Genomic DNA, 26,616 nt, shown 5'->3' with positions numbered 1-26,616 from the left:
AACAGCAACACTGCTTTTTGGAATTATTTAGATGCCCTTGTTTGAACATGCAAGATGTGCACACTTGTAATTCACTGCCACCACCCAGTCTGTCTGCTAGTAGATGAACCTGGTAGGAGATGCCCTTGGGAAAGATTTTAGACTTGATTATATTATAGTCGCTTAATGAATGACTCAGTCACCTTTGCACCTCTATGTATTACGTAGGACAAGAGAGGTCAAAATAGAACTGTTTTGAATGATTTTGGAAAAATCGTTGTAAGGGATGTTATAGACGAAGCTCTGCAACTCTGCGGTTCTGCAGACTCTCCTGTGCTGGGGGCAGCGCTCCTACCGAATGACAGTTGTATTCACATAGCAACTTATTTTTTTTTCATAGTTCTGTTGAATTAGAAATAATGAGTCTACAGAATCTATTTTTCAGACCTTATCTCTGGCAATTGCCAGTAGCAACTGCTGGAGTATTTTTCACCCATTTTGATGGAACTAGTCTCTGCTACTGTAGTGCGGTTGGGAGAGATCTTGCCGTAGCTTAGCCATGTCAGTCATGAATAAATCGCCTCCTGATGCCACTTTCCTTTTAAGCTTCTCATCTTGGCATGTTCATAGTTGTTATGTTTATTAGAGACAGTGTGTGCCCTCCTTTTTATTGCATTCCCCTACCCTCTTCTTGCTTTTCGCCTGGTCAGTAATAACCAATACACTATGTAATTCTCTAATAACAGTGCATGCAGAAAACCATGGATGCTTCTGGAATCTGAACGTACTTAATCACTTGCTACAGATACACTGTTAATTAACACTTGCAGGTTTAACTCCACATCTGTTACCTTACATAATCCCTCAGAACCCTCTTAATTCTCAGGACCAGCAATCTGGCTTCCTTTTGGTGCAGGTAGAAACTTTCTTCCTGCGAAATTCTTTCTGGCCTCAAAAAAAAAAAAAAAAATCAGTGACCTCTATGCTGACTTTTTAAGTTACAGAGGAAAGAAGGACCAAAAATTTCTCAAGCATGGTTTTCCTCTACACATGGTACTTTTATCACTACCAGGATAGATATCCCTTCATTTCATGTTTCAGATGTCACATGAAAACGTAACCCTTGACAGTGAACACCAACAAAAAATTTTAATGCATCTTGCAAAGAAAAGGGCTTTCTAAGAAAAAACTTTACTCAGAAAATCTTACACTCTACAGGCTTGTTTATATTTTCTGGTCATGTCTACACTTGAGATGTCCCCTCTTCTATAAAAATATCAGGAGATTATTAAAGTGGACTTTTATGGTCTTTTTAGATGGTCTTTGTAAATGAACCTGATTTTTATTGTAGAAAATACTTTGCTCAGTAAGGTGAGACCTCTGTGTACTTTGGTTTTTACTAACTCTTGCATTTAGTTAAATATCTATTCTGTGCTCTAAAACACTAACAGTGGGTCCCTAAGGAACCATGTCCATGGTGTCACTAGGGAGGCACAACCAACATTTAGAGAGGAATTGTAAGGTGTGGCTGGTCATGGGACCTTCAGGCCACTGCTTCTGCCTTTTGATTTCCTTGGCGCGTGGTGAGGGGAGGACAGACACTCCCCATTAATCAGCATCCTTCTGCTCCCAGATTTACCTGTCAGTGCCTGCTTCTCTGTCCTCACTCAGTACATGGGTTTCAGAAGGAACCCGATGCCTTATTTGAAATAGGCTGGTAAGGTCTGCTGTAAAGCACACACAAATTTGCTGCAGAAATGTGCAGGGTGAAGGAGTGATCTGACTAAGAGAAAGGTGATGTCTGAGGAGATATTATGAACAGAATGAGTGATGAGACAGAAGGAAGCATCAGTGGGGCCAGGCAGCAGTAGCTGTTTCCAGTTCAGTCTACCTGCCATTGTAGGGAACTTCTTTGTCCCGCACCTTGCTTTGGAGCACGGTAGTATAAAATATTGATAAAGGCAAGGTAGACATTTGTGGCAGACAACTAGGTGTATGGGATAGAAAGAGGACCAAAAGATGATACACTTTTTTGCTGAATAGTTTACTCAAGTGGGCAGGTATCTTAAATAAACTGTTTCACTGGTGTGGTTTACTAAAACATGTACTTCATAGTGGCACATGGCACGTAAAATTCATTCCCAATAGTGAGAATCCAATGATGACAAATCTCACGAAAATTTGAACAAACAGATGGCTATACTTAGTCACACAAGATTTACATGTTGGCCAGCAGGACTTTATTGAATAAGAAAAGACCAATGAGAAGGAAAAAGGAGAAAAAATGGTATCACTGAGGGAGGTAGGATGAGATTTTGCAAAAATGAGAAGACGAAAGGAAGAAAACTTGGAGGCAGTAAGCTGGGATTCTGAGATCCCTGAGGATGGGAGACGTTGTCCTTGACAACCAGATTGCCTTGGGCACCCAAAAGCCCTTAGGACATATGAAATGAGTGAGTGAATGAACGGATGGATGAGCCCACCGAAGTGAAGGTGGTAAGACAGGTGGACGAAGAAACAGAGGAGAGATGAGATGACGTGGATATACAGCCCTTCCCCTAGAGGGCTTCCAGATTCAGCGGGGGGAGATAAAAACGTGAGCAAGTGATTTAAAGGCAGTGTAGTATGTATGCCATGGTGGCCGTGGTGGTAGCTGAGGTGCTGTGTGTTGGGGGCTCACCTGCCCTCCAGCAGTGGGCCAGGGGTGGGAGTTGGGAGCTGACAGTGAGAGAACTAACAGCTCCTAGGCTCAGAGACCTTCATGCCAAAGGGAGTTTCCAGCAGGTTCAACTTTATTCCTGTTGGCAAGGTTTGCAGCGGGGCTGCAATAAGGCCCTGCACCCCTTGGGTGCCCCCCAAGGACCAGGCTCATGCTCCGTCTCCCAGCCTTGCTCCGTCTCCCAGCCTTGCTCCTCACCACCTCACCCATCTACCCTTCTTCTCCCATCACCTGTGTCCTAGGAGTGCCCTCACTCTGGAGAATTGCAACACATCTTAATCTTCCCCCCACCGTGGAAAACTAAGATTTGGAAATTTTCCTCTCCAGTCTTCCCTGCTTCCCAGAGTGACCTTAAAAGACCACTGGTCATGTCAGTGTTTGGAGACCCGCCACAATCCTAGCCGTCATTCAGGGCCACCTATAATTGGGTCCTAAATTACCTAAACCCTGTGATCCAGCCGGACTTCTCTGCTCACTCTTTGCTGAAAGCCTTGTCCTTTCCTGCCTCCACACTGTGCTTATGCAGTTATTTCTGCCTGCATTGACTCTATTTTTAAGAATTCTGCCTATCTTCTAAGGCCAGGATTGAGTGCTATCTCTTTCATGAAATATAACTGACTTATATTTCTCCTTTGGGCCTCTAGAATAATCTGTCTTCTAGATATGTCAGATCTCCTCTCTTGGACTATAATGTCTTTGAAAGTAGTAACCATGTCATTTCATACCCACCCCCCACCTTGCCCCAGGACCTAGTACAGTGTCTTCCAAATACTCATTCACTAAATGTTAATGAAATGGATGACCAGTTAAATAAACACATTAAAAAATATGGGGTAATTTGTTAATTGCCTATAAAAACATATAAAACCCCCAAGGAGGGAAAAGATTCTGCTACTATGGAACTTAAACCTACGTAAGAGGTAAAAGATACCCATGCAGAACAATGTTAGGATGGTTTTGCAAATGCAGAATCCTGCAGTACAAACTAGACACCTGCGTGCCGAGGAGGAATCAGATCCAGTGGAATCTAGAGGCGCCTTCAAGAGTGAAACTTGGAACAAGCACTCTCTGGCCCTCATTCTAGGGGCAGAGAACGGTCCACATCCGTCCTGAAGTGGGCTTTCTAGTCTTCATGTCTCCACTGTCATCTCCAGTGCAGCAGTGGAGAGATGTGGCAACTGATGTTTGCTCTGTGTGTGTGTGTGTGTGTGTGTGTGTGTGTGTGTTTTGATTACAAAATAATTGCCCTGACGTGTCTGTCCAAGAAATGCCATTTGGCTCCGTGGTTTATCTCAGGAAACTGTCTCTGTCTGTGGACTCAGCCCTAGTTCCAGAGCCCACTTCCCATGATCAGTAGACACTTTCTACATCACTCTCTTGTTCCTTTAATTATCTGTGTGCACTTTGGTGCTACACCTTTAGTAGGGTTAGACCCTAGGAGGGACAGATTTCTTCCATGAGAAAGTGAAAAGACTCACACAATTTTGTTTCTTTCTTTCTTTGGTTTTTGACCCTTGGACACAGAAGGCCCTGTGAGGGTCATGTTCCTTCATGATGTTTCCTGACCCTTAGTGTCTCTTCTAGCCACTCCTCACTGTCTTTGTCCAGTCCCAGGCTCTTCAGAACAGGACATCACATCGAGACTGCTTCTCAGCCTCCTTACTGTTCTTTTGGTCTTGATCTTTCCTGTCAGAGTAAGCTTCCAGAAATCTCATTTTCTGTGTCCTCCCCTGCCCGACTCCCTGCCCCCAGACCTTATTTAAAAACCTACAGCAGCTCTGTGTTTGTTATAGTATGCAGCACCATCTCCACAGTGTGGCCCAGGCTACATCTTCGCCTCTGTGGGCCACCTCCAGCTGCCCCACCCCCGCCCCTAACATCGGTTCTCCACGCTCGCTGGGGTCTGCTGTGTGCTCGCCCCTGAGGACACCTTTCTTGCCGCACTTCTTAGATCCTCCCCACTCACCAAAGCACAGCTGCAGCCCACCTCTTGACCCCACAGATCCCTGGCTCTGAGGAATAATTCATGTTAAACACATCTCTATTTCATAATGGAGGATGGTTTGGATCAGGGGAGAGTTAGTGTCAAAAAAGAAATTGGGCAGCGGGCAAAGCAGCTGTGCTAAGTCAAATGGAAAGCCTCTGCTTCTGGCTTAATGGAGGTGATGGCTAGAATTTGGGATTCTGCTTTGCAGCCGAACAGAGGAGAAGAGGGGAGTGGCAGAATCCACCATCAACATGTGCCCAGGGAAATTTATGTTAACAAAATGTATAAAATCAAATTTTATTAAAACTAAGTAGTGAAAGTAAAGAGAGCAATGCCGTATTCGACAGTTCTTGGTGGGATTTGACCCACTCGTAATGGAAACTTTCTAAGTTAACAAAGTTAGATTTTGGTATCTTTGTCTAAGAAATCTAGATTCCTTTAACTCTTCCATGTTTCACATATTTTTTAGGAAACCCCTTTAAGCATATCATAGTGCATTGAATTGCAGTGTTTTCCTAAAAGGCCAAGGTCTGGATGTATATTATTTAATGGCGAGTTTAGCTCTCCTCATTATTTTACTCTGCTTGGCTTAGAAGATGAAAAGGATGAAAAGGTAGGTCCATCCTTCCATTTACAGACACCAATTTGAAATCGATTAACTCAGTAGAAGGCCTCAAACTTCAATTTCTTTCTTATAAAATTACAAATCAGATAGATCTCTCCTTTCAGCATGCAGAAGGCTGGTAACATGCCCGCCAATCTATTGGCCCAGTTCTAGGACGTGGCCCAGAGCAGCTCGGGCAGCCGCCCTTTGTCCAGACTCAGAATAAACCAGCGGGAGACCAAACAAAGCAGCAGTTAGGGGCTGGAGCAGGTGGCACCACCTGCACCCATCAAATTCAAGCCCATCTAATCTGCCACTTGCATGTGAAAAATCAGAGAGTGAGTCAGAGTACCAGCAAAAAGACGGAAGTGGTTCTGGCTCACGCTCAAAGCCCATCATGGAAGAAGATTACCATTAAAACTTGTGCTACTGGTCCTGTTAACCCAGGATTTACCTACTGGGCTACAGCCGTTTCTGTATGATCTATGCAGGCTGGGATATTCTTGATCATGACAGCTGTGAATGCCAGGACAGAAAGGGCTTAATCAAATGTTTATTACCTGTTTTACATCTTCAGTGCAATGAAAATGCCTGCCAGTCTTTAGGACTTTACCTTTGGATTTACAAAAGGATGTGGATTGTGGATTTCATGGCTGGGAATAGCTCTCTCCATATGGAACCCTAGAGGAGACTGCCTATAGAATTACACTGGAGGAAACCCAGCCTCTGGTTCCGTGTGCTGCTTCCCCTCCAGCTGCACATCACCCTGACAGCTAAGGAGATGTCGACTACAGTTACTTCTCTGTGAGAAAAATGACTGAACCAAATCCCAGGAACATTTTTGTAGCTGTGGGGGGTGGATTAAGAGAAGACCTATGACATTTCAAACCACATTTGGGGCATATTAAAAAACTTCCCATGTTTCTACTTCCACTTCATGAAATATATCAGGAACTTACAGGTATGAAAAGTTTCTCATCAGCATATTCTTTGAGCTAACAATAATGAAAATGTGGCTTAAAGCTAGAAACAGTGTCACCACAAATACTAGATTATCCTTGAAGTGGAGCAAATCATAAAAATAATGAGTGAAAATCTTGTGAGCCCATTCTTAAAAACTGATTTTGAGAAGCTGATCATTTATACCATCTTCTAAAATGAAGGAAGAAAAAGCCAAAATATTTAAAGTTTTTAATAATTGAATTTTGAATCAGTGAATGCTTTCTAATTATTTATAGTATAAATGAAAATATTTACTGCTCAGTTCCTCTAGTGAAGACACCCTCAATGCTGGGATGTGACTCAAGATTGATATATATATATTTTTTTAAATGCATTCTCTAATTTTTCTTGAAGGTTTTTTTCAAGCTTAACTCTTTTGGAGCTATATGTAATTAAAGTGAATTTTTCACGAAGATTCTTTTCCAGTGCTAAATATTGTGAGACTTGTGTGAGAATCATGTTACACTTAATGTATAGTTTATACAGAATTATTCTTGCTGTTAATTAATTAAGACAATAAATTAGAATTGACGTGGCAGCAATAAACTTCTACCTACCACTAGTAGTGCAGGAACGGAGCAAGTATCTTCTTTACAGTTTCATTTAGTTATAATTTCTATCTAGTAAAGTTTTTCAAGTTAGAAATGGACTCTGTTTTGACTGCTGTTCAGTTACATTATCGCAGGCAAGTGTTTTCAGTCAGCTTCCCAGGTTAGCAAAATAACTTGCATAATTGTCATTTTAAAATGCATTTGATTTTGCCATTAGTTTTTCCTATTACCCTTGTGTTTATCCTTGAGAAAACTCCGGGCAGTTTCCAACGTGTCTGAGCCAAAGCTGCTCTTTATAGTAAACACGACTCCCGTTGGAGGGAAGCATCCCCAGCAGTGGGGTTGCTTTAATGGACATGCTGTATTACTTTAATCTAACCCTTTTGCCATCTGTTCTTCCCATAACAGTGAATGAAAAAAGAGGACATATTTTATGTTTCAGGGTTACATTAGTAAAAAGTAAGATAAAAGTGATTTAAAAGCATGCATATGTTCTTAGTACAACGCGTCTGCATCTGTAATGTTTTTTCTCACGGTGCAGACACAAATCAAGAGGAAAGCTGCTCATGCCTGATAGAGTGAAAGTTTTTCATGGAAAACAGGACTTTACCATAAGAGGGTCTTCTCTATATTTTACAGCTAAAAATGATAAAAACCTCAATGAGCTGCCAGAATCAAAATAGATAACCGTAACATCTATTGTTGGAACATCTGGCATTTTTCCTGAGTTGGCTTGTGGCTGCCACATCCAGATGAATGCAGAGCACCTGTCTGGAGCATGCTGCAGAGGCAGGAATGAATCTCATGACTGTTATCCAAAGGCAACTATCTGTGGGTGTAATTGTGGTGGAAGCAGGCTTCACGCTGTGTGGAGGTGGTCTACTGGAGTGTAGAGGTTGGAGAAAGCTCCTTTTGTAAGAACATGCTTGGGGACCTGGGGTCCAGTGCTGCCTACAGGGTAGGGCGCTGCTGTCTTTGTTAGCTCAGTACCTAAGTTTGTGTAAGTCCAGAATCCAGGAAAGAGCAAGGACTCTGGAATTGCATCTCTCCTTTTAAAGATCACAATCATGTGACCTTGAGCAAAAAAATTCTTTTGAGCTTTGTTTGCTGCATCTATAAAGGGATTAATGAGACTTTTAAGATGTTGTGGGTACTTAGTAAGACAATGTCTGTGGGATCTCAGTATAGTGAGGAGAGCATAGCAGGTATTTGATAACGGTAGCTATTGTCCTTGTTATGGGCATTCGTTAGCATATGCAAATCACATGGCAAACTGCCTCCAGGTCATTGTTCATTTTCCTAAGCAGCTACAGTGTTAACAGAGAGTAATAGCTCCCTTCTTTGAATTCCTAAACTATATTGTTTTTCTCTTTATTCAAGCCTCTGCCATTTTCTAACTTGTATTAAACTTATGTTCTGTGCACTATTTATACGCCTCTGAATGTGAACACCTTGAAGGCGGGGCTGTATTCCTCACATCACTCCGCACACTGTCTTGCAAATATCAGGCACTCAAAAAATATTATAATGAATCAGAAGGAATTGTTATGAATAGTTCCCACTGAATGCATATAAAGCCCCGCTGATGGCACAGACCTTTAATCAGATGAGGTATCAGTCTCTTCTAGAAGGAATGAATTTTTCATGAGCCCTGACTCTCAGAGGGGCGCTGGGGGATGTGGCTGTCATCTGACATCCTTTCTGGCAGGCATCCAGGTTCTTTGCCCGTCAGCTTTAGCCCCTTTAGTGAGTGGCACTGGCTTCATGTTTATTAGAATCGAGGCATCCTTCATCAGACTCATTTTTAAACTTACCAACATGAAAGCCTGTTTAGAAAATTAAACTTTAAGTAAGAAATAGGGATAAATTAAGGTGCAGAGTATTCAGAATAACAACAAATTTTCTAAGAAAGAAGAGCAGAAGTTTGGGCAAAATTAACCAAAAATTAGTTTCAGTGAACTTTCTTTCATGGTTGGTGTAACCTAATTAAAATAGGGAATTGAATCATTCAGTTTTTTAGGTTTAAATGGAGGAGAAAGTGTTGTTACCTTTTCAAAAGAAGAGCAGATATCCTATAGCTCTTGAAACATGATTTTGTTTTACCTGAAAATAGTCTAGATATAGCTGGGAGAACTGTCCAGAAGGCATGCATAGATTCTAACTGATCATGAGTCCCATTCTCCCTCCACCCTTAAAACAGATCTTTGGGCTTTGAGTCAAAGTTTAAGTGATAAGAGTCATTGGTACCAAAGGTCATTTCAAGTTTGAAAATCAGAGCCTTTGGAAAAAAAGGCCCTCATGTTTAGGTGATTGGCCAGTGGCCTGATTTTTTGGCAACTGGGATGTTGATTTCTTTTTTTTTAACTTTTGTTGAAGTATAGTTGGTTTACAATATTGTGTTGGTTTCAGATGTACAGCAAAGTGATTCAATTATATTTTTGTGTTTTAGCTTATTTTCCATTATTGTTTATTACAAGATATTGTATATTGAGTATAGTTCTCTGTGCTACACAGTAAATCATTGTTACTTATCTATTTTATGCATAGTAGTTTGTATCTGTTAATCCCAAGCTCCTAATTTATCTCTCCTCTCCTCCATTTCTCCCTTTGGTAATCATAAGTTTGTTTTCAATGTCTGTGAGTCTGTTTCTATTTTGCACATAGATTCATTTGCCTTATTTTTTAGATTCCACATATAAGTGATGTATTTGTCTTTCTCCGTCTGACTGGCTTCACTTAGTATGATATATTCTCTAGGTTCATCCATGTTGCTGCAAATGGCAATATTTCATTCTTTTTTATGACTGAGTAATATTCCATTGCGTATATATACATCACATCTTCTTAAACCAATTATCTGTTGATGGGCATTTGGATTGCTTCCATGTCTTGGCTATTATAATTTGTGCTGCTATGAACATTGGGGTACATGTGTCTTTTCAAATTAGAGTTTGTTTTTTTTCTTTTTCAAATAAATACCCAGGAGTGGAATTTCTGGATCATATGGTAGCTCTATTTTTAGTTTTTTAAGGAACCTCCAACTGTTCTCCGTAGTGGCTGCACTGATTTACATTCCCACCAACAACATCCTAGGGTTCCCTTTTCTGTATAAGAGATGTTGATTTTTTTATCCCTTAACATATATGTTTTATCTCTGACATGCTTATAGGATGGGATAGAAAATATGGCCTCTAGATAATAGTCTAGGGAAAAAACCTCTTTTTTACAAGATGGTGATATGATAACTATTCCCATTTACCCAAGTGAAAGTCATTAATCAAGGACCTTTACATGGTACATACATATCTGTAATGTTTGCATTTTTAGAAGTATTTTAGTACATATTATTTATTTGATTCTTGCTGCAATTCTATAATGCACTTGTTCCTATTCTGCAGATGGAAAAAAATCAAGGCCCACAGAAGGTCATTCTTTGTACAAGCCGTATTGGATGACAGTAGGTCAGGGTCTTCCAAATATTTGACTTCAGTGCTGTTTCTACTGGAATCCCTGGTTGATAACTTAAATTACATTTTTTTTTTGCACAAAATACTAATCATCAGTAATAAAAACAAAGATTTAATTAAATTATAGCTTAATTAGAGTATATCTCTATCGTCAGGAAAAAAAATTTTAAATGGCTTTGTCTCTAATATTTCTATAAGAATAAGATATAAGTTTGCTCTATAGGGATTTTTTTATGTTTAAATATTTATTTTGAAATGATTTGATACATAAAGAAAAGCTGCAAGAATAGTAAAGTATTCCTGCCTACTAAATCCAGGTTCACCAGGGCTTAGCATTTTGCTGTCTTTTTTTCCCATCTTCTCTCATTATTTATTTTCTCTGAATCATCTTATAGTAGGTTCCAAATATGATGCCTCTTTACCTAAACCTTAAGACTTCAGTGTATATTGCTTGGTGTAGTGGTTCTTAGAAGTAGGGAATCGCAGCTTTTGTTAGCCATTCCCAATTCCCCTCCATAGAGGTTGTATCAGTTTGTATCTCCACCAGGGATGTGGGGCAAGGAGCACCCATTTCCTGACATTCTGCCAAATAATATATTGTCAAGGGTAGAAAAAATGCTGCTATAGACATTCATGTATAGATTTTTATATGAATATAAGTTTCATTTATCTGGAAAAAATATCTCGGATTGCATATGGTAGTTGTACATTTAGGTTTTTTAGATGCTGCTAAGCTGTTTACCTGAGGGGCTATACCATTTTACATTCCCATCAGCAATGCAAGAGTGAGCCAGTTTTCCTTCATCTTTGTCAGCATTTGGTGTTGTCACTATTTTTTGTTTTAGCCAGTTTAATAGGTATGTGGTGATATTTCATTGTGGTTTGAATTTCTGTCTCCCTAATTGCTAAGGATGTTGACCATCTTCTCATGTGATTATTTGTCATCTATCTACCTATTGGATGAAATGTTTCTTCACATCTTTTGCACATTTTGTTTTTTTATTGTTGAGTTTTGGGAATTCTTTATATATCCTAGTTACTAGATCTTTGTTGGATATGTGGTTTGCAAATGTTTTCCCCCTGTCTGTAGCTTGTCTTTTCATCCTCTTAACAGGGTCTTTTGCAGAGCAAAATATTTAGTTTCAACCAAGTCCAATTTATCACATTTTTCTTTTATGCATTGTGCTTTGGTGTCAAGTCTAAGAACTCTTTATCTTGCCCCAGATCTTGAAGATTTTCTTCTATGTTATTTTCTAAAAGTTTTGTAATTTTACCTTTTACATTTAAGTCTGTGACCCATTTGAGCTAATTGTTATATAAAGTATGAGACCTAGGTTGAGGTTCATTTTATTTTTGCTGATGGATGTCTAACTACTCCAGCAGCATTCCTGGAGAAGTCTGTCTTTACTCCAGTGAGTTGGTTTTGTACCTTTGTCAAAAATCAGCTGGACACATTTGTGTGGGCCTGTCTCTGGGTTCTCCATTCTGTTCTATTGCTCTGTGCATCTGTGTGCCCATCAGTCCCACACAGGTATGATGACTGTAGCTGTGTGGTAAGTTTTGAGGGTAGGGAGATAGACCCATTCTCTCAGTTTATTCTTCTTTTTCAAATTGTTTTAGCAATTCCAGTTCCTTTGCCTTCTATATAAATCTATGTACATTTTGAAACTTTTCTACCTTCTTTCAACCACTTTCTCTGATCTTTTTGTTTTCTCTGACCAATTTTTGTTTCCTTACATGTTTTCTAGTTTGCCTTCAATTTCCCTTATTACATTTTCATTAAAATCTATTTTCCTTTTTACAGCTTGTAGTTTATTCTTTATTTCTTTGAGCTGGGTTAGTTTTTATTGCTTTTTTTTCATGTTTTGTTATTGTTTGGTGTTTGTTTTTATTGCTGTTGATGGTTTCTTAGTTTCAAAATTTCTGATTCCAGGTATGTGCACCCTCGTGTAAGTCATATGTATGTCGTGTGTATGTCGTGTGCACGTGCGTGTGTGTCTCCAAATGCTTGTTGAGAGTACTTGTTTCAGTTTGGAGTGTTGTCTTACAATTTTCTTTTATTTCATGGTTGGTTGTTTGATGTCAATTTTTTATCAGCTGAGATGTTTGTATTTCCAATTTCATGTTTCTTTCCTACAGGAGTTTTATAGGGAGTTTAATTTTTTCTTACTCTGGCATTTCATGGGCTGGGCTACTATGTCAAGGTTACCCTTTTCTGTCAGTTTTTTAAATACATGATGATTATGGTGGAGATGGGCAGGAGGGAGGATAAGCCTGTCTTGTGGAGCTTTTTCCTTGTGTATCTGCTAGACCCTTAATTTCTCCCTCTTCCTTCTTTCCTTTCACTGCTATGTCTCCGAAGGACACAGCCCTTTCTCAATTTATAGCCTTCTTTTATGGAAATGACACTTGTCTAAGGCTGCCACTTTGGCTTTTGCCTGATTTTGTGTCCCTTTCCTGTGACCAGTGCTGTGAGCCACTGCATACTGACTGGTGTTCATAGTCTGGCACTTACCTGTGCTTTCTCTGGCAATGATTTTCTTCATATTAACTATGTCCTAAATTCCTTTCTCTCTCTCTCTTTCATGGAGTCTCTTAAACCTCTCTGTACCCTATTTTCTGCACCCACAGGCTCACAGCTGCTGTTGGTCTTTTAATTTTTTTACTTACACATAATTTGAAGTTTAGCATTTTCCCTGCCACCTAGTAACAGCATAGGTCACATGAGATTTAATTTGTGCTTTTTGATGACCTTACAGGTTCTTGGGAGAGGATGTGTGACGAGTTGCAGATTCAAATGGCTGTCATCATCCTTCATACTCAGAAGCCTCTAGAATGGAATAATTTATTGATCATAAGGCCTCATAATCCCTATAAAAATTGTTCATAATGGGACAGTTGGGGGAAAATTGACATTATAGTAAAATTATAACTGACATAATGACCTTCTTCCTATAACCATAACAATAAAAATTCTTGGTCTTGGATTATAGTTCTAAATAATTATCAACTTTAAATAAGTGCAATATAGGAACAGGCATAGGGAGCATATGTTTCAACACTAGAAAAGATACCAAATAATTATTGTGTCCTACAGAATGTTAGAGCTGAAGGAAAAGTTCAAGAAAGACTAACCGAATATTGTCATTCTACAGGTGAGGCTAAGAAAGGAAAAGTAATTTTCCCGAGGTTATCCTGAGAGTTACTAGCAAGGATGGACCTGGGACCAGGTCCTCCTGGCACCCTGTTCCTAGTGCCTCTTCCATTAAGTGGCCCCAACTCTGCTTCAGTCTTTGAACTTGACCTTCAAATGGTTGTTTTTAAATGTTTTATTTTCGGTACAGTTAAGACAGACGGTATCACTTATCAAGATTTACACCCACTTGAATTAAAACTTGCTCAGTGTTTCTAAGTAAAATTAAGAGGTGGTGGTTCTATGGTTACAAAAAAAATGTATCATAGTAGGTTGGTAGATTAAGTACCATCATGACCCTTTTCCTGTTGAGACAAAAGAAATTCAAGCATTTGCTCACAACTTTCCACGCCGTAAGTAGCAGAAGTAGGTGGAGGGAGACTGGAAGCCTTGGTACATAGCATTGGTTTATTGGGTACACGCCCTGCCAACATTGCCTGGCTGCCTTCCTCCCTTTCTGCCCTTTCTCTTTCTTCAAATACTTAATGAACACCTGAACTATTTCAGATCAGATTACAGGGCTGGATAGTTAACGGAGCGCAGTTCATCTTAAAGGGTAGATGTGGCTCGCAGTTTTGACAGTGCACACAGGTTCAAGTTTACAGGCCTTCTCCTTATAAATGAAGGCTGGGCTTCTCCTCCGTACCTCGGAAGCAGTGGGTATTCTCGGTCTTACTGAACCACCCAGCTCCCGCCTGCTCAAAGGGCAGTGCACTTGCTGCTGTAGTTTCTTGATTTATTGACAAGAGGCTTGTCTGTCTGATTCTTCTTTGGGTGCTCTTGAAATGTGTACCTCATGTGTGCTAGGGTTGCCTCGTGTTGAATTTTCTTCGTCAGAGAAGGTCAGAATGTTCCTCTCTGCTGCGCCAATAGCTCTTTCCCGCATACACTTAGGGAAGGCTTTTCCCCCTCTCAGCAGGGCTCAAAAGTCTTGACTGGAGTACTTCAGAAATAGGCCTGCTTTATACTTTTATGAAAACAAGCAAAGCCTGGGCAGTTCCTTGCTTGGAAGAGCCCTGACGATCTGAATTCTTTCTAGGCCCGCACCGGGGTGGCGCTCCGAGTGAGAATGGGTAGCGCTGTGGTCCCCGCTCAGGAAGGAGAGAGGTGCTGGCCCCAACTTGGTGAAAGCGAAGGTGGCGTCTCTGAAAAGAGCGGCCACCGTCACAGAGAGAAAAGGCGGTGGCTCGTGGAGGCGGGTGCAGAGAAATGCTGCTCCGGATGCCTCCGTGTGCCCTTCCTTCAGGCCTGCGGCAGACAAGTTGGATTTTCTGTTCTTTTTTCCTTGATGGACTATGCTGATGGTCCAGATGTTCATTTGGAAAATAATTAAAGCAATATTAGAAATGGTCATGGAAAAACCCTGAACCTGGAATTGCCTAGAACTCTGGCCTGAGCGCACTGTGTGTATCAGCAGGCTTTTGAGTGCCCGGGAAAACCCCTGGAGGAGTTCCAGTGTGATTTGGAGGGCCTCATCCTTCTGGCTCCCTGGGACCTGGCGGAACTGTTGGTTGGCACTGAGTTGGGAAGAGCTGGGACTCTTCCTCTGGGAAGGGAGAGTTTGCGTCGTCCTGTGGAGGTCTCATCATGGGTCAGATTTGCTCAGCTAACCAGCGTGTGACAAGAACAGTGGAGCCCAGGAATTTCTCCTCTCCCCCACCCCCACCCCCACACACGCCCATCCCTCTTTCTTCTTGCGGATAAGAAAGAAAATGTAAACTGGTCTTACATTTTGGTTCCTGAGACTGTTAAGCAGTTCCTGCCACTTTTCCGGAAATCTTTCCAGCACTGAATCCTTTTTTCGCTCTTCTCTTCCTTACCGGTGTTGTCTCTCAGGTATAAAACCATGGTTTAGAGTGCAGGCTTTGAGACCAGATAGCCTATGGGGTGGCAGTAACATCTTACTAAAATTCTCAGTGTGCAGTGTCCTCATCTATAAAACGGAGATCCGTTACTGGCCAGGTGGTTACAAGGATTCATTGGTGTAATATATAATGAATGATTAGTGCATTGCCAGGCACACAGTAAGTTCTCAATAAATGACATCTGTTATTAGTATAGCAGTTAATCTCTGTATGGTACATAGTATTGTGTTTGGCACTAGGTAACCAAAAACTGGTAGAAATGATTACAGCACTCATTTTAGTGGCTCTTGAGGCCCTTCAAACTGAGCACACCTCCTAGGGAGGTCTGCAGGGACTTCTATGTTTTCTTTCAAACACCTGATCAAATACGCTGGCAACAGGTGAGCAGCATGATTCCAACAAGGCACAGCCTTGCCTGCAGCTGTGTTGTCCCGAGGAGCCCGTGCATGTTTGAAGTTGTGCTTTAGAAAGCAAGAAACACATCCTCGTGCATAGGCCCACCTTATATGGGGCAAGGCTTCTCCAAAGTCACATTGAGATTAGGAAAGCATTTATTAACTACCTTGCCATGTATCCAGCATAGCTCTCAGAGAGTTAACAGTCAGTATGCAGCCTTAAGTCTTATTTTTGTTTTGTTTTTAAGTAAGAAAAAATGTGAAAAGCAAATAGGAATAAAATATGGTGCTTTCTTGGACTCCCCCTTCGGCAATACCATTTGGGAGGTGACGGAGAACGTGGGCTTGAATCTTGGCTTTGCCACCCACTAATCCTGTGGTCTTGGGTAAATCATTTTCCCTCTTAGAGTCTTAGTTTCTCCAGCCATATAATGGGTTACAAGTATCTCCACTAAAGCGCTTCTAAGAATTATGTAAAGTGATTCACGTGAAGTACTTCCAACAGTGCCTGGTATTTTCAGTCCCTGTTTTTTATTATTTCTAATAATAACTGCTTTCAGCAGCCGAAAGGATTTTCTTTTGAGGTACCATGACTGATGAGTTGATTCCAAGTCTGGGGTGCCCAACGTGGTGCTAGAGTTCTTAGAATCTTATTTTGGTGACTGAAGCCCAATATGACCTTAAGGGTGTTTCAGAGTAAAACAGATTCCTTCCATTCTTTCTTTCTTTTCCTTCTCCTTTTCTTTTTCTTTTCTTTCTTCTCCTTTCCCTTCCCCTTCCTTCCTTCCTTCCTTCCTTTTTTTTTAAATGCACTTTTCTCACCCTCTCGGTTTCAGTATCCAGGATTTCCCACGGAAAGATCTGAATCTGATCACGACAGCCAGTGGGGCGGCAGCCCACTGACCGACACAGCCTCCCCACAGCTCTTGGACCCCGCGGACCGGCCAGGCTCCCAGCACGACGCGTCCTGTGCCTACAGGCAGTTTTCGGAGCGCAGCGCCCTCTGCTATGGCTTTGCACTCGACCATCCCAGGCTGGTGGAGGAGAGGCATTTCCACACCCAGGCCTGCGAGAGCGGCCGGTGTGAGGCAGGCAGGTACTTTCTGGGAGCGCCGCAGGCGGGGAGGGAGCCCTGGTGGGGCTCTCGAGCAGCCCTGCCCCTGACCAAGGCCTCCCCAGAGAGCAGAGAAGCCTACGACAGCAGCATGCCTCACATCGCTTCGGTCCACAGGATCCACGGTAAGGCCATTTCCAACCACCCCTGACTCACAGCCTTGTGCCCCTGGGCAGGTGCATCATTGACCGTGGAGGGACCCCCACCCAGGGGTTTTCTTGCTGGGCTTTACAAATCAGAAACTCACACTAATGGGATTTGAAAAACCAAATCCACTCTTTTGAAGTGTATTAACTTTGCTGATATTTTCTAAATGAATTTATTTTTGACAGGCGAGTAAAAATGATTCTCATTTTAACATCAAAAAAAGTAAAGGAATTAAATTAAAGTGAATTGTTGAGTCAGTCTGTTGAAATGTAGCATATATGCATTACATGTCTTGTGTGCAATTTGATTCTGTATTCTTTGGCTTCAAATGTGGACCCTGGCAGGTTAGGGCTCATTTAGCAGGGTTTCTCGGTGAGGACACTTTTGACGTTTGGGGGATGCCTGTCTTTATTTTATGGCCTTTCACTCACATCACAGGTAGTTTAACCTTCCTGGACCTCTGGGAATTAAATGCCAGTACCTGCCCCCTCCCTCCATCATTAGGACAACCCACCGTGTCCCTGTGAATAAAGGATGGAGTGAGGTGTGTAACCTATGGAGAGTTTCACCTGGGGATTGTTACATGGCTTTAATGAACACACAGAGACGGGCACTGCAGTAAAAGCCCTTAGTGTTATTAATGCTCTTCTTTGTTCCTCTTAAGGTAAATTGCACAAGGAGCACTCATTCTGTCCATTCCAAGCTTGGGTCCAGGCAGGTCTTGAAAACGCTCCCTATTTCGTTAAAAGTCAGTGACATTAAGATCAATCCGACAGCCGTGTTATTTTTCTTGCTGTGTCTCTAGGATGAGAAATGTGCTAGACGTTGTTGTTCTCACCCAAAAAAGTCTGCAAATACCACCTAGGCACTGTCTGTTCTCTGTGAATGATTTTACTTTGTTTCCATTTTGCTTTTGCTTTTTCTGCTTTTGCTTTGACTTTCTCTAGTAGACTGGGAATGGAAACCCAGGGCAAAGGGCAATTACTTGCCAAAGAATGGAGTGAAGTGAAAATCCTGGCTTAACCTACATGGTCGGGAGGAAAATATTAGAAATAAAATAAGAAGAAAAGGGAAAGGGAAAGTGTGATCCAGGGCTTCTCTGCTGCGTTAAGCAGTTGACAGCTTTCATGTGTCCCTTTCTGCCTCTCTTCTCTGTTTGTACTGACTTTAGACTGTTCTGAGAACAGTGCAGTTTATGGAATAGATTTTGGATGCACTCCTCCTCCATATTAGATGTCTCTTCTTGGTTCAGAACAGGTTGTTATTCATTTTTTAAATGTTTATTTGTTCCTCACCTTATTTCAGAAGCAATCTAAGATACCAGAGTTACTGTACAATTATGTGTGAAATTGAGATTTTTTACCACTAGATTTGAGAAGACAATATTTATATTTTTGATTGAACAAGATATATACAGATATATCCGTGTATACATATACATATATATGAATATGTATATATATAATAGTTTAAAAACTAACGTTAGAGCTTTAACTCTACTTATGATACATATAGCAATTTTAACACTCAGGTGACTTAGTTGGAATTGAAAAAACAGTTCAGCCTGTATCATCACCTTCCTCAAACCCAACTGGAAGCATTTTCTAAGCATCAATTCAATATAACACTTCTGTAGAAAAATAACAGAAACCAAGTGCTATGAATTTTCCTTTTATTATTTACAGCTGGACAGGCCCAGGGACGTGCATACATGGGCAAATATAAACATACTTTACCACTTTGCTAATTGGTATTCACAACCCACGAACAAAGTTTACCGTCTCAAAAACTTGTTATAAATTTCATCTGCACTTAAAAGCCACTGAGAACTGTGAATTCCAGGACAAATGTTGACACTCTGTCATGTGAGCCTGTGTCTGTTTCAAATATTGGTGCATATATCAAAAATGGAAGATATAAGGTTTCTTTTAATGGGAAAAAGAAATATACTTACATTTGAGGTGGGGGTGAGTTTTGAGACCACTTACTTTTTACTTTTTCTGATTTCTAGGGCGAGGTCATTGGGATGAAGAGAGTGTGGTCAGCTCTCCAGACCCTGGGTCTGCCAGCGAATCAGGTGACCGGTATCGCACTGAGCCGTATCAAAGTAGCCCGCATGAACCTAGCAAAATTGAAACTCTGATAAGAGCCACCCAGCAAATGATTAAAGAAGAAGAGAACAGATTGCAGCTAAGGAAAGGCCCCCCAGACCAACTGGCTTCCATTAATGGAGCTGGGAAAAAACACTCCCTCTGTTTTGCAAACTACCAGCAGCCCCCACCGACAGGGGAGGTCTGCCATGGCTCCGCTCTTGCCAACACTTCGCCGTGTGACCACATCCAGCAGAGAGAGGGAAAAATGCTGAGCCCCCACGATAATGACTATGACAACAGTCCCACAGCACTGTCTCGGATAAGTAGTCCCAATTCGGATCGCATTTCAAAATCCAGTTTGATCCTAGCTAAAGACTATCTCCATTCGGATATGTCTCCTCACCAGACAGCAGGAGACCATCCTGCCGTCTCTCCAAACTGCTTTGGCACACACCGGCAGTATTTTGATAAGCATGCTTACACATTAACTGGATACACCCTGGAGCACTTATATGACAGTGAAACTATTAGAAACTATTCCTTGGGCTGTAATGGCTCACACTTTGATGTAACTTCCCATCTGAGGATGCAGCCAGATCCCACACAAGGACACAAGGGAACATCTGTTATAATAACCAATGGAAGCTGATGTTTTTCTAAAACATTTTGTTCTTTAAGGATCTCTGAAACATATTTATCATTTAATGCCCCATTACCAGCATTTACAATGCCACAGATTGTTAGAGTGTATAATTTAAGTTACTAGGTATTTAACATGTGTTCCTGTGAAATCGAAGACAACAGCGTTGGCATTCAGGGTTACACACAGACAGTGGAGTTGAAGTGAATATACACATTGCCCCTCTATTTATATGGGAATCAGAATAGATAAATTTTGAATTGAAAAATACTTATGTAGATTAAGTGAGCTTATACACCACGTGAAAGGACTGACGGATGGCATGATGATCCAGTGAACTTCACACACACAGATCACTATCTGCAAATTGCTGTATATACTTTACATACGGAAATAGAAACTATATACCATAAATACACCCAGAGTAGGTTACTTTCCTTAACTTTAGCACATTAAGCTTCTTAAAGAAATTTCCACTCCCCAAGTAACTAAGAAAGAGAGAGATACCTCTTGTAAACTGGCTTCTTCTCTGTGCTTTCAATCATCCAGCTCATTTGGTTCAGGCATAAATTAAGGAAATATTTCTGGATATGATACAAGAATGAGTTTTCACCTGGTTTCCATTACAAGCAATCAGGAAGTGGTGATTTTTCACCTCACTTTTGAGTTATACAAGGAACAGGATCACACTGACATAGCAGTGAGGGTTCTTCTAAGTAAAAACACCAAGATGTTGGGACACACATCAAAAGCTTGGGGGTGCCCAAATGAAAATAAGTTAGTAAAGATGCAAAGGCTGGAGGCAGCAAAAAAAAAGAAATGGTATCTCAAAACAAACAATTTAAGGGTCAGCACATGTAATCAACATATTTGGGGCTCATAAAACTAAACAAATAAAAGAGTCAAGCTAATTCACCAAGAAAAAAGGCTGATACGTGCAAAAAAGAAAAAAAAAAAGAAACCTAAGGAAAACCAGTGAAGTGCTTCATGACAGCAGTGTAAGTGTTTGAACACATTTCAAAGCCCAGATGTGCAAATGTGACATGTGGAAAGCCTCAGGAGAGAGTCTAAGATAAAAGCCTGGGCTGATAGACACGTGGTTAAAGAGCAAGAGTAGTTCTCTGACCCAAGGATCAGGCAAAGCGTTCATTTTGCCTATTGTTTGCAAACAACAAAAACCACAAACTTGGTCTTAAGTTCATGTGATACAGTATAAAGACCAGCAGACTAGGTGCCGGGATCTCTGGGTTCCAGTTCTCTCCCTGCCTGTAACTTCTTTTGGGAGCACTGATGTGTCACTCAGCATGCCTGGACCCCAGTTTCTTTGTCTGTATGGAAGTTCTAATGTTCCCTGGTTCTGTGCTTCGTTAGTCCAGCAGAACTGAACTTGTTAACCAGTTAACTCTCTGCTGTGAGGTATCCAAGTCTTATCATTCTGGCTTTTCTGTGCTTGTACAGAGGTCTGGGTGCTTTGAAACTCAAGCAGGTGCATGGGCTCTTTTAGGTGTGTATAGTGACAGTCAGCTTTCTAGTTCAGTCAAAGTGTAGATGGTACAAACTGATGAGGGAGAAGAAAACCAAGTAAGATTATTTAATGCATAATTCTCTAGCAATCAAAGCAAAGTGACATAAGTGATTAGAGAAGTTTCATAGGTAATATTCCCTAGGAATCCTCTGCCCACAACTCTTGCCATATGGAAGGATGGGAATGCATTGGCAAAACTTGGCTTATCATTTTGAAGACAGAACATGACACTGAACACTCAGGGATTAGTACTGTATTTTCATCGTTTAACACAGTTATTTGGCAGTCCAGAGGTACGTGATGTTCTGAATGATGGTAACCTGAGAGATGAATACTGGGTTGTTTGTATATGAGTAAAGAGGCTACATAAAATTAAATATTTCTTGGGTATGACAGAGCAACATTTGTGCTGTAAATGGAAAAAGTGCAAGTGAGTGAGAAAGTTAGTGCTTATCATATATCCTTTTAAAAATGTTCAAAGAACAATAAAGACTAAATTTTGAACTACACAAGCAAAAGGATTCAGTAATTTTGAGAAAGATATTTATGGGAACCCCTGGCACACTTAAGGTGGATTTTTGATCCACTTGCAACATGAGGTAAGGTTTTAGGAATGCTAAAGTTCTTGCAGAATTCTGTAGATGGCCAAAGGGTCCAAAGACACAACTATCTCAAGAATATGGTGCATTTTGGAAAGGAAATCTGTACAGATGGGTTTTACTGATGGATACACTTTTTAACAAAAATGTTAGGGAGAGATGCTATAAAAGAAATGGAATCTTAAGAGTCAAGGACAATGAACTGTTACGAAAGAAAAGACTCTTATCTGAATAAATTTCTGTGGAATTTTTTTTATGGGAGATAGTTAATTGATGAAAGAAATAAACTATGAACTCTACAAACGGGATAATCAGAAGGAATAATGCTCTTTCAAATAGTATGACCTATATTTTTAAGTGAAGACAGAATTACTTGAATTTCATCTTGATTAAAATTTTGGTAAATTGACCAAAATACAAACAATTTATTTAATTCACATGTCAACAATTTTATAGTAGCAGCTTTATTACATTACATTTAATGCCTATATATGTATGTTCCCAGTTAAAACTAAACTTAAATTGGCTTTAGTTTTAATACATGATTTTCATTGCTTTCCCAGATGCTGAGAATCATGACACATGATTGAAATAGAGAAGTACGATTTTTTTTATCACTGGGGATTCATAAAAGTGTGTTATATCCAATTACTAGTACAATATGTAGCAATTCATTAGATAATACAAATCTCACACTTTTGAGTAATAGAAGGAGTTTCTTTACTTCTCATTTTACCTGTCTGCCCCACCTAACTAAAAAATTTGGATGACCAAAGAAATAAATGAATATTTCCCCATCTTCCTTGGGAAAAGTGAGTTCAACCCATTTTTGAGAATATACAGGTTTGACGTATTATTTTGGGATGCACAATACTAATGTCACAATCCCTATGGGTCAGACATTTAGGTGCGCTTCAGCTCCACAGGTCTTTTGACACACTATGCTGAGGATAATAGCCTCGCTTTTTCTTAACTGTAATTGCCTGATAGAGACTAATCCGACACAGGGCTGAGGTGGCATTCAGCATGAGACAGGATGCAACGAGTGATTGCCTTCAGTGTTTATACAGAAAACTCATTTATTCGTTCTTGATTGTATTTTATAGGACTAGCACATTTCCTTTCAGTACTCTTCTTAGTTCCCTCCGCCCCCTGCTGCCACGTGCTCCCTCTGGGCAGAGAATCCCACTTAAAATTTTTAAGCTTTAATGGGCTCTTCTAGAAGAGGGTAATATGCTCCATTTTCTGTTCTTTTTTAATGGGGGGTGAGGATCGATTCAATAAAAGGTCGTTTGGAAAATATGCATAGATATTTTAGAATAAAATGAAAGGCTTTTCCCCCACTCCCAAAACCTAGACCAAATAAGTTTGATAGAAGACACTACAGCTAAAGAGACCTTCTGGATACAGAGATGATATTTTAGAGCTCTCTCTCTTTCTTTCAAGAGTCAGCTATTACTAATATATTCAGTGCAATTCTGTTAGTACTAATAGTATTTGCAAGTGTCAGAGTGAATGCTGATATTTGGAAAACCGAGGATTTGACCATTTTGGGGTCACTTACCTAGCCCAGTGGAATAACTTATGCTTTAATACACTCTCTTTGACTTGAAAAGTTTGCCCAGATTTGGTTCCTTCATTCACACAAATCACAGGACATAAACATACATCTTATTTTCCAAATGACTTAACAATAAATGTAAACCCTATGGTTCTCTCATGTCAATGTCAGCTTTTGTGAGTCAGAATTAGACTATAAGATCGCAAAATCAATTGGTTAATTTTTGCTGGGAAATGCATTGTGGATAAAACAATCGTTTTCACTGTCAACTTTAAATGAATGACAGAACAGCTGTGGACACATGCATAGAAAATGTTCTTGGGAGAAATTTCTGTGTGGGGCTCATTTTTTGTGCACAAGAGTCGTACGGGTAATGCTGAACTCAAAAAGGGAGATTGTGCCCATATCCAAACAGGGGTTTGCTCAGAGTTCCTTTTCTAGGATGGTATGCAGAAAGGCTGTGTGTGTGTGTGTTCATTTTGTCTACACGCACATATACACAGTTGTAAAACAAGTAACAAGATTCTGTTCTGCTGTGCTCCTTAAAAACTGATGGTTCACATAAGAAATCCTAATTAATAACTTAAAACCAAACATTTATCATTTTATTTATTGCAATTTTGCTGCATGGGACTTTGCTTTCATAAGCCTGTATAGTGGAGAGTTTGTCCTAATTTGCCAATCTGGAACACATGTAATCACAGTTGAATTTCCACCCAACGACCCTGGTGTGTTTACATTTCAAAAGAAATGAAATTGGCATGGAAAAATTTTTAGAAGTACTGTAACTTTTTTTTCCCATTATTTTTCCCCAAAGGGAAATATTTCAAAAAGTGAAACATATGAGTAGGCACTTCAAAAAAAGATAAAATATTTTATGTTTGTTTTTTGACTGACATGCTATAAAAAAGGATTATATTTGTGAAAGAAAATACTGATTGCCAAGATTTCAAATACCATCTTGCAATGTATAGTTTTTAGTGACATCGTAGTATAAATCTGTAATTTGAACTTTTACTTTGGAATGTAAAGTAGAAAATATTAGCTATGTCAATGATATCTTGCAAAGTGTTCCCCTTTATAATTATTTATATTGTAAATAGCTTTCTGAAGTAAATTCGAAGTTAATGTGCATAAAATGTATTTATTATGTGAGGAAATTTTTGGTTTAAAATATAGTTACCAATATGCAGTTTGAGTCTGAATTCTTCATTTGAAAGAAAAATTTCTACAGGACAAAACAGACTGTTAACTAGAACATTAGAAATGTAAAGAAATAAGGATTGTTTTGGCTCTTGTTTCTGTTGGAATGGGTAACGCATGCGCGTGTGCATGTGTGCGCGTGTGCATGTGTGCGCGTGTGCATGTGTGCGCGTGTGCATGCGTGCGCGCGCGCACAGACGCACAGTAAAAGAGACCTAGCAACAGAAGCTTACGCATGCACGGTAACTCTTAAGTAACAGCTTTGATTTGCGTTAGATACCAGAGAATGGTTTCTCAATTAAAAAATATATATATTTTTTATTTTATTTATTTTTTTGAGCCATGGAGGTAATTAGATTTATTTATTTATTTATTATTTTTAGTGGAGGTACCGGGGATTAAACCCAGGACCTCGTGCATGCTAAGCAATGCACTCTATCACTGAGCTGTATCCTCCCCCAGTTTCTCAGTTTTTTATTAGAACATCTTAAGCAGGACTTCTTTGGTCTCCACTTTGCTAGATAAAGTGAGAACTTTACGAGTATAGGTTACATGTTTAATGCCCAAGGAGGGAAGTAAATAAAACCTGTAATATTGAGATCACTTAGTTTGCTGTGATTTAAAAACACATTAAAACATATCTTGAAAATTGTTACTTGGAATCCAAAGTGTTTTTTAAATTTAGAAATTAAGAATTAAGGTCAAACAAAATTAGATTGCCAGGAGGTTCTCTCTCAAGCATTTTCATAGCACCTGACATGTTTTTTTCCCCCTCCAGAGAGTTCTGATTTACCTTGATGTATTCCAGAAATTATCAACCATCAGCCAGTTCAACAAACCTACATGATACATTTTTAATTCAATGGAAATATTGTTTATCTCTCATAAAGCTTTTTGACAAACCTATACAAAATATTGTTGCCATTAATATTATAGCATTCATCAGATTTTTTCCAACATGATTCTTTAAGTAATTGTTTTAGTGCTTTTCTTTCTGAAAATAAAATTGTTTTCACCTATTTTATACTTCAAAATAACTGGGTTTCCAATTTAATTCACAGCGTTTATGGAATCCCTATTATATGTTCCACGTGGGAGAGACACCAAGAATCTTTCTTATTGTAGGACATTATAGGAAAGCACACACAGAGGGTCTTTGATTTTCCTTATGTGCTTTGAAAGTGTAAATTCTCAAGATAATCATAAAAACGACAAGCATTTATTGAATCATCATGTGCCAGGCGTGGAACCAAGCTCGGATTGTCACTGAAGTCTGAATAGAGACCATCGCAGAGGCAACTGCCAACATGTGCTGTCCCATTAATGAGGAAAGTGAGGCCCGGAGTGATTAAGTAACTCAGTGACACAGCTAGTAAGTGATGGGGGTGACAGTTGAACCCAGGTAGGTTTACTTCAAAACACTACCTTACTTCATTCTGCTTTCTTTATGTAAATAAATAAACATGTGAAAGAAAACATTATCTGAATGGTGGTTGCATAAAACAGATCACTAAGTCCAGTCAGTGGTGGCTCCAGTGGCCCAACGCGGGGTCTTAGGGATGGGCTTGCTCCTCCTCCGTTGTCACACTGACACATGACGACCAGCCCGAGGGACATGGAGGCCAAGCCTGCGCTTCCTTACATGGCATTTTGCCTTCCTGCTGAATGAGCATTCTGATGTGTCTTTCAAATAAATGTGATACCAAGGAAAGTCTAGGGCTTAAATAAGCTACAGGCAAAGTATCTTAACAGGATCCCCATAATATTTGAAGACAATTTTGAGGCTTTCTCAATTAAGAAAACACAAGTGGATTCAATAGTAAGGAAAAACTACACCTTTTTCTCATTCAACATTTTCAGGAGGTGAACCAAAGCAGAAATGTTACTTGTTCACTCTAGTCGGTAAATACTGTTGTGTTTTGTGGAAAGTTTTCCTTCCTCTTTGAATAAAGACCAGCCAAAGCTCACTCCA

General features: G+C 40.0%; 1 protein-coding gene across 1 annotated transcript in view; it reads left to right on the top strand.

The window, feature by feature from the left end:
* The window catches only part of SIM1 (SIM bHLH transcription factor 1), a 64,948-nt gene extending 43,570 nt beyond the window's left edge, over positions 1-21,378 (top strand). Inside the window, exons 11-12 of the mRNA XM_006200253.4 lie at positions 16,599-17,001; positions 19,035-21,378. Coding sequence (XP_006200315.1) covers positions 16,599-17,001; positions 19,035-19,765 — 1,134 coding nt within the window. The 3' untranslated portion in view covers positions 19,766-21,378. The remainder of the gene's footprint in view (positions 1-16,598; positions 17,002-19,034) is intronic.
* The last annotated feature ends 5,238 nt before the right edge of the window (positions 21,379-26,616 follow it).

This window comes from Vicugna pacos, chromosome 8 (genome assembly GCF_048564905.1).
Source record: "Vicugna pacos chromosome 8, VicPac4, whole genome shotgun sequence".
NCBI classification, from domain to species: domain Eukaryota; kingdom Metazoa; phylum Chordata; class Mammalia; order Artiodactyla; family Camelidae; genus Vicugna; species Vicugna pacos.
The sequence above is the reverse complement of the archived record's forward strand: the minus strand, read 5'-3'. Positions and strand labels throughout refer to the sequence as shown.